The following is an 11413-nucleotide window of genomic DNA, read 5'->3' on the forward strand; positions in this document are numbered from 1 at the left end:
GTACACAGTTGTTTTTGTGTGTGTTTGATTTCAGATGATTAGTCCCTTGAGTTTAGAACAGGCTCTTTCTGCTCGGGACTCAATGGCTAAAGCCATATATGGTCGTGCCTTTACCTGGCTTGTCCAGAAGTTAAACCAGTCGCTGGCCTTTAAGGTGTGTTCTTCCATTCTGTTGACGAGGACTGTCCTTGCTTTACTTTAGTGGGCTTATTTGTCTGAATGTCATCTTGCATGTACTGGATATGAACTGGAGCTTAGTGTGCTTTTTTGATGTGCCCTCTAGTGGAGTGATTTTGAAGATAATTGTTTTTTTTACAGGATGAAGTCTACTACTCCAGTAAATGTTCTTCTATTATTGGTTTGCTGGACATATATGGATTTGAGGTCTTTCAACGCAACAGGTATCTTTCTCATTTATGGACTTTTAGAACTTTGCTGAAGAATTTATCAAATAGAAAAATATCATTTTTTAATAGTTATATCCATCATTCAAAGCATGTCACATTAAAGAAAATGTGAAAAGAAATGAGAGTAAAAGAAAGAAAGAATTAATCAGGACATTCATCTATTTTTCTCTTTGTAGTTTTGAGCAGTTCTGCATCAATTACTGCAATGAAAAACTGCAGCAGCTGTTTATTGAGCTCACACTGAAAAGTGAACAGGAGGAGTATGAGGCAGAGGGGGTCGTGGTGAGTGTGTTGGAGGAAAATAATGCAAAAAATTGCGAGGAAAATATTTCTAACATTTCTATTAATAAGCAAGCACATGAGGTGTCTTCTGTTATGGGCAGCAAACTCCTTTGTTTAGATTTACGTTCTATTCAGTTGTATAGTATTATTATTTTATTATTATTATCAGTCCTGCAAATGTCTAAGTAATTTCTCTAAACTTATAGAATGTTATATTTCTGTAAACGTGTTACAAAACCATACACTACAGTTCAAATGTTTGGTGTCAGTAAGAATTTTTGAAAGAATAATTGTTGAATTATGTTAAAAAAATTATTTCAAATACATGATGTTCTTTTAAGCTTTGTATTAATCAAAGATTCATGACATAGGACTTTCCAAAAATATTAAGCTGGACAGAGGTTTTTAAAATGTATTCAAACATTAAGAAATGTTTGCTGTGCAGCAAATCAGCATATTATAATGATTTCTGAAGGAGCACTCAAAGATGGTGAGATCAGATCTCTTGGTATCATACAAGCTGCTATCAGACTCCTTGTACATACAAAAATCACACTTTTTTCACAGATTATTTCAATTAATGGCAAAAGAAATATTTGGAAATGTAAACTGATATTTCCTACTGACACACTACAGCAAAATATATAAATAACTGGCTTAAAACCATTTTGAGTGCCTAAGAATTTTGCACAGTACTGTATATTCAAATAGAAAATAGTTATTTTAAATTGTAATAATATTTCACAATATAGTTGCTTTTAGTGTATGTATTTTGATCAAATAAATGCATATCAGACTGCTTTCATTATATTTGGGTAAAAATGACATTCCTTGTGTTCTGGCCAGTGGGAGCAAGTGGAATATTTCAACAATAAAATCATCTGTGACCTGGTGGAGGAGAAACATAAAGGCATCATCGCCATTCTGGTCTGTCTGCGTTTACCTTTGGAATATTCACTTTTTCTGTTCATCCAAGTTGGGCTGAAATGAACTAATTTGAATCTAATGTACTGTAATCAGGATGAGGAGTGCCTAAGACGAGGAGATGCCAGTGACATCACCTTCCTGGAGAAGCTGGAGGACACACTGGGCGGCCATGCTCATTTTGTCACGTAGGACCACTAGCATGCTCTGTGTTGGAGCAGCATGAGTGATTTTTAAGATTTCTCTTGGTTGTTGTCTAGTATTTGATTGGTCCGTTTCATGTTCCAGTCATAAAATGGCCAATGGGAAAGTCCGCAAGGCAATTGGGCGGGAGGAATTTAGACTGGTTCATTATGCTGGAGAGGTGAACTATAATGTCAACGGTGAGGAGATCCATTCATCCATCTATCCATCCACAGTTAATTTTTCTGGTGCCATGATTGTACCCCCCCCCCCCCCCTCTTTTTTCAGGATTTCTGGACAAAAATAATGACCTGCTATACAGACACCTGAAGGAGGTAAAGTGCGTTTACAGTAGGGTCATGTTATGACTGAAAACGTGTATTTAAACCCACTGTATCTCATTACAGGTGCTGTGTCAATCAGGAAATCATATCGTGAGTCAGTGTTTCCATGCCGATGAGTTGATGGATCAGAGAAGACCAGAGTCGGTTAGATAAACACAAACGCAAAAACGTAGAGACACATACTGTGCATAAATTTGATTAGAAATTAAGCCTTGTCTCTGCTCAGGCTGCCACACAGTTCAAGCTCAGTTTGGCTAAACTGATGGAGATTCTGATGTCTAAGGAACCATCGTATGTCCGCTGTATAAAACCCAATGATGCCAAACAGCCTGGTAAGACCATATACAGTATCTCACAAAAGTGAGTAAACCCCTCACATTTCAGCAAACATTTTAGGATATCTTCTCAAGGGTCAATACTTTATAAATGAAACTTGGATATATTTCAGAGTAGTCAATGTGCAGCTTGTATAGCAGTATAGATTTACTGTCCTCTGAAAATAACTCAACATACAGCCATTATTGTCAAAATAGCTGGCAACAAAAGTGAGTACAACCTAAGTGAACATGTTAAAACTGTCCAAAGGGTCAATATTTTGTGTGAGCACCGATTGTTATGTAGCACTGCCTCCTAGGCATGGAGTTCACCAGAGCTGCACAGGTTGTGGCTGGGATTCTCTTCCACTCCTCCATAATGACATCATGGAGCTGCTGGATTTTAGACATATGGCGCTTCTCCACCTTCAATTTGAGGATGTCCCACAGGTGCTCAATAGGGTTCAGGTCTGGAGATGTACTTGGCCACTCCATCACTTTCACCTTTAGCTTCCTCAGCAAGGCAGTTGTCAGCTTGGCGGGGTGTTTGGGGTTATTATCATGCCGTTCGGCCCAGTTTCTGAAGGGAGCGGATCATGTTCTGCTTCAGAATATCACAGTACATGTTGGAATCCATGTTTCCCTCAATGAAGCGCAGCTCCCCAGTACCAGCAGCACTCATGTAGCCCCAGACCATGATGCTACCACCACCATGCTCGGTTGTAGGTAAGACAGTTTTCTTGGTACTCCTTACCAGGGCTTCGCCACACATGCTGGACACCATCTGAGCCAAACAAGTTTATCTTAGTCTCATCAGACCACAGGACATGGTTCCAGTAATTCATGCTCTTGCTTTCAGCAAACTGTTTGCAGGCTTTCTTGTGAGCCAGCTTCAGAAGAGGCTTCCTTCTGGGACGACGGCCATACAAACCGACTTGTTGCAGTGTGCGGTGTATCGTCTGAGCACTGACAAGCTGACCTTTCGCTTCTGCAACCTCTAAAGCAATGCTGGCAGCACTCATGCGTCTGTTTTTTGAAGCCAGCTTCTGCACCTGACGCACAGCATGAGGACTCAACTTCTTCGATTGACCCTTGCGAGGCCTGTTCTAGTGGACCCCGTCTTGGAAAACCTCTGTTTGACCCTGGCCTGTACTGTAATTCAGTTTCAGGGTGTTACCAATCTTCTTATAGCCTTGACCATAGTTGTGGAGAGCAACCATACTAACTCTCAAATCCTTAGAGAGTTCTTTGCCATGAGGTGCCATGTTGAACATCCAGTGGTCAGTATGAGAGAATTGTACTCAAAGCACAAATTTTAACTGCTCTAATACAAGATACACAAATTTGTATGGTCCTGTCAAGCAGACAAAAACATGAACATGATGAATAGGACATGTGGCTTTGCATGGTTAAACGACGTACATCTGTTATCACTTAGGGTTTACTCACTTTTGTTGCCAGCTATTTTGACAATAATGGCAGTAGGTTGAGTTATTTTCAGAGGACAGTAAATCTATACTGCTATACAAACAGCACAATGACTACTCTAAAATCTATCCAAGTTTCATTTCTATAATAATAATAATAATAATAATAATAAAACTTTATTACAGACTCACCGGTCCAAATAAAAACAAACAAGACAGTACACACAATACAATACAATATAATAAAAACAAATACAACTTCAGAGGAGACAACTATACCAATGCTTCCATAACTTGGACTTATACCGTGTAGTGCTAAACTTGATATTGGTCAATGCCACAATTATATAATTCTCGGAGTTATTCAGCCGACATATAAATTTGTACATAACATTTCTCAATGTGGCTTGCAGAGTATTAACACCTGCAGCCACAAACATCTCACTGGCACTACACCAGCGTGGTCTTCTCAGCAGAATTCTCAGTGCGTCGTTGTAAGCTACCTGAAGTTTATGCAAGCTAGCTTTGCTGAAACTAGACCACAAGTGGGCATTGTGGAGAGGAGTGCAGTAAGCTCTGAACAAAGCAACTTTCACACTATACTATTGTCCCTTGAGAAGATATACTAAAATCTTTGCTGAAAAGTGAGAGGTGTACTCACTTTTGTGAGATACTGTATATGTAGACCAATAAATCACCCGCAGCAATGATTATGCTTATATTTCCCTGTTTTGATATTATTGTCATTGTGTGTGTTGTTTTCCATCCTTTGTCTGCCATCCCCTGTTTCTTCAGGTAGATTTGATGAGGTTTTGGTCAGGCATCAGGTGAAGTATTTGGGGTTGATGGAGAATCTGAGAGTCAGGAGAGCTGGATTTGCCTACAGACGAAACTATGAGGCATTCTTAGAGAGGTCAGTCTCTCAGAAACACTGATTTTCTTATAACCAAATGGCCAGGGTCCTTTACTTTGTTTTGTACTGTTTCTTGCATAGGTATAAGTCTCTGTGTCCAGACACCTGGCCAAACTGGCATGGGAAACTCCCAGAGGGGGTCGACACTCTGGTCAAACACCTCAACTACAAACCTAAAGAATACAAACTGGGCAGGTGAGAGATACCGTTTGGGGTCAGTGAGATTTTGTTTTGTTTTTGAAAGTCTCTTATTCTCCCCGAGGCCGAATTTGTTTGTTCAAAAACACAGCAAAATATTGGTAAATATTATTACAATTAAAAAGATAAATAATTTAAATATATTTTAAAATGTAATTTATTCCTGGGACAACAAATCTGAATTTTCAGCATCATTACTCCAGTCTTCAGTGTCACATGACCCATCAGAAATCATTCTAATTTGCTGATTTGGTGCTCAAGAAAATGCCTTATTATCAATGTTGGAAACAGTTGCATTGATTAATATTTTTGTGGATAGCGTGTTAGATTTTTTTTTTCAGGATTTAATTAATAGAATTTTGAACTTAGAAGAACAGCATTTATTTGAAATAGAAATCTTTTGTAATCAATTTAATGTGTCGGTTTTTTGTCCAGAAATCCTGAAAATATTAACCAAAAAACAAAACAAAACAAAAACTACAGGGGGGCTGGAGGTTTTCCTTTTCTGGCTCTGGGACAGCAGTGGAAGAGCTGGGGTGATAATACTTAATATTCAAAAATTGATCTTAGTTTGCTTTCTATTTAGGTCCAAAATCTTTATCCGCTTCCCAAGGACCCTGTTTGTGACCGAGGATGCACTTCAGGCTCAGAAACAAACCATCGGTAAGACTGTGAAGATAATAATGTTCCTTTACTGTAAGCGGCTTTTTGTAAAGTTGTGATCAGTTGCTTTTTTTTTTTAAACCTCTTTTTTTTTAGCTGTCACTCTGCAGACATCTTGGCGGGGCTACAGGGAGCGAGCCAAGTACCACCGGATCCGACATGCAGGTAACCTTGACAAATAGACTGGGCACAGACAGACAGGGATATCAAGGGAAGGCAACCGCCAATCTGTTTGTCTGTTTCATCTTGCAGTAATTGTTATCCAGTCATGGTGGAGAGGGGTCAAAGGCCGCAGGAAAGCCAGGCATCGTAGACAAGCAGCTGACACTATACGCAAGTATGAGGGTATTTGTATTATGTGAATGAATGACTTGCATTGATTTTGTCACTGATTTTTTTTCCTCGTTAATCTATCACAATGTTTTCTTCTTTATGTCTTTCTGCACTCCACAGGTTTGTCAAAGGCTTCATCCTGCGCAATGAGCCCCGTTGCCCTGAAAATGAGTACTTCCTGGATCATGTGCGATTCTCCTTCTTGATGAAAGTGAAACGGAATCTGCCAAAAAGTGTTCTTGACAAGAGCTGGCCAAGACCACCGCCCTCACTAACTGAGGTATGATTAAGCTTTGATAGGTATTATAATAATTTGAACCACTGAGCTTTGTTTGATCAGACCAACTGGAGAATGAAGAAATCTGTGTTTTAAGGATGTACAGTCATGATGACTACACTACTGTTCAAAATTACCTTTTATTTTATTTAGGAAGGGCGTATTAAATAAATAAAAAGTGACAGTAAAGACATTTATAATGTTATAAAGGTTTCCATTTCGAATAAATGCTGTTCTTTTCATCAACTTTCGGTTGAAAAAATGTATGATGGCAGCACAACTGTACATCTCTTACCAACATTAATAATAATAGGAAATGTTGTTTGAGCAGCAAATCAGAATATTAGAATGATTTCTGAAGGATCATATGACTCTGAAGACTGGAGTAATGACTGCTGAAAATTCAGCTTTGCCATTACAGAAATAAATTTCATTTTAAAATATATATAAAATAGAAAAGTTATTTTAAATTGTAGTAATATATCACAATGGTTTTACTGTATTTTTTATTGAATAAGTTCAGCCTTGGTGATTTTTCTCAAAAACATAAAAAAATCTTTCAGACACCAAACTTTTGAATGGTAGTTTATGTAAAACTTTGTTTTCCCCTCAGACATCTGAGCACCTTTACAGAATGTGCATACGAAACCTGGTCAATGACTATTGCAGGAGAATCCAGCCAGAGTGGAAGAAGCAGGTACAGCATTCAAGCAAGAGCAAATCTGCTCACAAACACACACATACATGGATAAACGTAACTCTCTTTTCTCGCTGTCTGCAGTTGGAACAGAAGGTTGTAGCCAGTGCGATCTTTAGTGATCAGAAGGACTGCTACCCTCGAAGTGTTCCCAAACTCTTTGTAGCCACCAGGCTAGGTAATATTTACACAAACGAAAAAACATCTATGCCAAAAAACACACTCACAAACAAAATACAGACACTCAGTGACACATTTTTCTTATCACAGAGCCTGAAGATATCAATCTTAAAGTGCTGCAAACTCTTGGGAATGACAACAAGGTGAAGGTAAATGTGTTTTTATGCTTTTGTGTGAAAAAAATGCAGAATGTTTGTGTATATTTCAAATAAATGTATTATGCAGTGAATATTAAAACATAGCGAAGTGCTTAGCGAAGTATAGCGAAGTTCACCCACTGGGGAATTTTTGGATGTTTCTTTGTTTGGTAATTGGGTTCCATTGTAGTATTCATTAAAGTCCATGATGAATAGGTTGAGTTGAAGTTTGTATATCCATTTCAAATGTTACAATATTTGATATAAACTGATGAAAAATACAATATAAACAGCAAAGCAATTTTAAACTGTAAATGAAAAGAGGACAACTTAAAAAGATCAAGATAAAGAAGTTTTAAAGACTTTATGCTCCTATTGAACACCCTGTGGCTTTGTCCTGTTGTTTCCCCTGTAGAGGGTGCACACAGACTCCAGAAAACAAACATTAGACAATGGCTGCGTCCGAAATCGCATACTGAGTAGGTACTTAATTTCAACAAGTACTTACTTAGCAATTGGTAAAAGAGTACGTGCTATATAGCCTGAATGCATGTAGTATGAATGCGATCCGGACATTCATCCCCCATGTTGACGTTATCCTGTGACCTACAACATAATAGCAAGCGCAACAACTTAAAAGGTTTGAGTGACATGTGCACTAACATCTGATTGCATCAGTAACTCGACAATCCTACCTAGTACGGTTTTCCTCAGCGTTTTCAATGTCTGCTCAAAGATCTGGCAGACTGTTGGAGAAGACTGTTGATTTCATTCTCGAAAAAAGTAAGCATCACTACTTAAAAATGAAGATTACACCAGAATGAATTGCATTGCTAACCCACCCCAACACTTATGCACAATAATAATGTTAAATTCTGACCAATACTTAATTATATTACATATTTTCTTACTGAAAATATATTTTAGTAAAACAAGACAAATTTAATTGTATTGTCATATGACATATCGGCTGCATTTGTCTAGTGTATTCATGCATAGCTGTGAATACATACATTTTCAGTCAAGCAATGAATTAACGCATGAATTAATGAATTATATTTTATTTACTGACAACAGTAGAAAATATGAATGAATAAAAATAACCGTCACAATAAATAATTACATATACAAGTCAAAAACATGTAACAAAGCTTTATTCAAATTTATTGCTTAGACAAACTATCACATTTACAGGCGGTGAACCCCACGTCCTACTGCCATCTCAACAGGTGTGCCAATTCAGCAGCTTTATTTTGATGAATCAGCTAACCACCGTGCCCACCTTTGCCTGTCTTTGCCATACATCATGTCCCTCATTGCTGCAGTCAGACTGAAATCTGACCATGGATTGGAAAGGGACATCCAGGTGCTTGTGTTCCTTCACTGGCTTGCCCATGGCCATGCAGCATCCTTCAGGGTGGTGTCACAGACCTTTCGATATCCCTGAGTCATCTGTGCATGACATTGTGCACAGAGTGAGCAAGCAAATCATGGGAATTTTGAGGAGGGTGATTTGCTTTCCAAACAGAGATGATCTGGATGCAGTGGGAGCAGGATTTTCACAACTGGCTGGGTCACCAGCTTTCAGCAGAGCAGTTGGTGCAATAGATGGCTGTTATATCCAAATGAAACCTCCAGCAATCACCTGGAGAAATTCCTTAATCATATCTTTGTGGGATATTAAGATATCCTGGGTCTGTGCACGATTCAGGGGTGCTGAGTTTCCACAGCATTGACATTGATGAGCCAGAGGATAAGGAACACCATGATGAGGGCCCCCCTGAACCCCCACAACCTTGAAGCAAGAGTAGGAGGACAATCTGGCTGCCACTGTGTCTGCTCCAAACATTCGTGTGCCTGCCCTCTACAGGCACATTTTTGTTATAGCTTCATTACTTTTGTGGTGTAGTGGGCTAAATCACTGAACTTGGAAGCATAAGGTTGCTGGTTCGTTCTCAGCAGCCGCCCCCACCAGTGTGTCCTTGAGAAAGGCACTTGTCTCCAGGTTGCTCCAGCGGGATTGTATTCAATGCAACATGCAATGCATATTCGGACATACTATTCGTTCGTACTGCTTTTTGCCTGCTTTATAATAGGGAAGTATGCAGGTTTTGAACGCAGCCAATGTGCCAACAAAAATGTATAGATGACTCCTACTGAACAGACTTACAACAAAATGATCAATATTTATTAAAAGGAGGCAGTCAATATAATTCAATTAATATTGAAAATAAAATGAATCTAAAATTTTTCCTTTTTCTTGTTGTTGATATTGGAGGGGTTGAGGATCTTATCGTATATTCTCCTCTTCTTTTTCAGTATGGTATAGCGGTCACTAAGTACGATCGGCATGGTTTCCGTGCACGTGTGCGTCAGCTGCTGTTGACCGCTTCATCTGCTGTGCTGGTCCAGGAAGCAAAAATCAAACAACGTATCGAATACGGCACATTGCTGGGTAATGTTACTGTAATACAGCTCTCTCTATTGTTGCCTAACAATACTGTACGACAACCAGGCTTATTAAAGTTGCATACTCCTGTTTTTCACCGTATCTAATTCTTGGGTAATCATACTCTTCCCTAGTACTCAAACCATAATTTCACATCAGTGTCTACTACCAGCGCACCATTAACCTCACACTGGGTAACACTTTGCAGTACTATACAATATTACTTCGTTTTATTTTGTAGGTATCTCTGCCAGTTCCCTCAGTGATGGATTCTTTGTTTTGCATATTCCCACCACTGACAGTAAGCAGAAGGTGAGAGAAGTCCTATCATGCTCTGTGATTGTCTTGGTTGTGCAGTTGGAGCTCTGTTGTTTCACTTTGACTTTTGGCCTTCTGTCCTTTAGGGTGACTTAGTGCTGCAATGCGATCATGTGATTGAGGCAGTCACCAAGCTGGCCATCATGGCAGACAAGATACACAATGTCAACATCAGCCAGGACAGGTGCGTCCGTCCGTCCGTCCGTGCGTCCGTCCGTACATTGGCAATCATAGACGAAATTTGTTTGTGGTATCTACGTGCTCTAGTCTAGGGAGGCAAGGGCACCACATGGGCACATAGCTTACTTCACTGTCAACGTGGAATTTACTTGATTTGTTACAAGCTGCATTAATCTATGGGTTTTCAATCCATAGCAAGAATCTGATTCAACAAGCCTTGAGCTGATGATTTTTTTAAATTAACTATCGTTACTTTTTTTTGTCTGTAAGATTTCATTTTTTGAAAGAAATGAATGCTTTTTTCTGTAAAATGACAGTTAAGAATTTATAATGTTACAAAACATTTAAAATAAATCCTGTTATTTTAGATTTCTATTTTATGATTTCCACGGAAATTTTAAGCAGATTTCAATATTGGTAATACTTATAATAACAATAAATGTTTTTTGAGCAGCAAATCAGCATATTAGAATGATTTCTGAAGGATCATGTGAAGTTAGTTAGTGAAGACTAGAGTTAGTTAATGATGCTGAAAATTCTGATTTACCATCACAGGATCAAAGATACAGTAGTTCAGGGCCCTCGAGGTCAACTTTCCTGTGGAGTTTAGCTCCAATCATGATCAAACTCACCTGCCTATAACTTTCTAGTAACTCTGAAGACCTTGATTAGCTAGTTCAGTTGTATTTGATCAGGGTTGGAGCAAAAATCTGGCTCTTGAGATCCACTTTCCTGCAGAGTTGAGAAGCCCTGCACTACTATATCTTTGATCAAATAAATGCAACTTTGGTGATCTTAAAATACTTCTTTCAAAAACATTTACAGACCTAAAACTTTTGAACAGTAGTGTATACATTTTTATCTTTGTTTCGTCGTTGTTGTTATTGTATTTAAGTTTATAGCAGGTATATGTATATGCACATTTACACTTTTCCAACTGAGTATGCTTTAATCTCCAGTATCAGGTTTGCCATAGCAAAGGGAAAGGAGGGAGTTATAGACTTCACTAGTGGATCAGACCTGCGAGTGGTCAAGACCAAGAATGGACACCTGTCTGTGGTGAGACTCACACACACACACACACACACACACACACACACACACACACACACACACACACACACACACACACACACACACACACACACACACACACACACACACACACACACACACACACACACACA

The 11413-nt window shown here is 38.8% G+C and overlaps 1 protein-coding gene across 2 annotated transcripts in view; it reads left to right on the plus strand.

Moving 5' to 3' along the window:
• Nucleotides 1-11413, plus strand: part of myo1ca (myosin Ic, paralog a) — a 28510-nt gene that overhangs the window by 15614 nt on the left and 1483 nt on the right. For both annotated transcript variants that reach the window (XM_077231203.1, XM_077231202.1), the window contains exons 10-31: nt 35-154; nt 319-401; nt 584-689; nt 1536-1616; nt 1710-1801; nt 1902-1996; nt 2085-2131; nt 2204-2284; nt 2367-2472; nt 4677-4794; nt 4876-4989; nt 5579-5655; nt 5752-5820; nt 5908-5992; nt 6109-6268; nt 6879-6962; nt 7047-7140; nt 7233-7291; nt 9599-9734; nt 9970-10040; nt 10133-10230; nt 11186-11285. In XM_077231203.1, coding sequence (XP_077087318.1) covers nt 35-154; nt 319-401; nt 584-689; nt 1536-1616; nt 1710-1801; nt 1902-1996; nt 2085-2131; nt 2204-2284; nt 2367-2472; nt 4677-4794; nt 4876-4989; nt 5579-5655; nt 5752-5820; nt 5908-5992; nt 6109-6268; nt 6879-6962; nt 7047-7140; nt 7233-7291; nt 9599-9734; nt 9970-10040; nt 10133-10230; nt 11186-11285 — 2076 coding nt within the window. The remainder of the gene's footprint in view (nt 1-34; nt 155-318; nt 402-583; nt 690-1535; nt 1617-1709; nt 1802-1901; nt 1997-2084; nt 2132-2203; nt 2285-2366; nt 2473-4676; nt 4795-4875; nt 4990-5578; nt 5656-5751; nt 5821-5907; nt 5993-6108; nt 6269-6878; nt 6963-7046; nt 7141-7232; nt 7292-9598; nt 9735-9969; nt 10041-10132; nt 10231-11185; nt 11286-11413) is intronic.

This window comes from Siphateles boraxobius, unplaced genomic scaffold (genome assembly GCF_051911475.1).
Source record: "Siphateles boraxobius isolate OS27281-9 unplaced genomic scaffold, OSU_SipBor_1 16, whole genome shotgun sequence".
Classification (NCBI taxonomy): domain Eukaryota; kingdom Metazoa; phylum Chordata; class Actinopteri; order Cypriniformes; family Leuciscidae; genus Siphateles; species Siphateles boraxobius.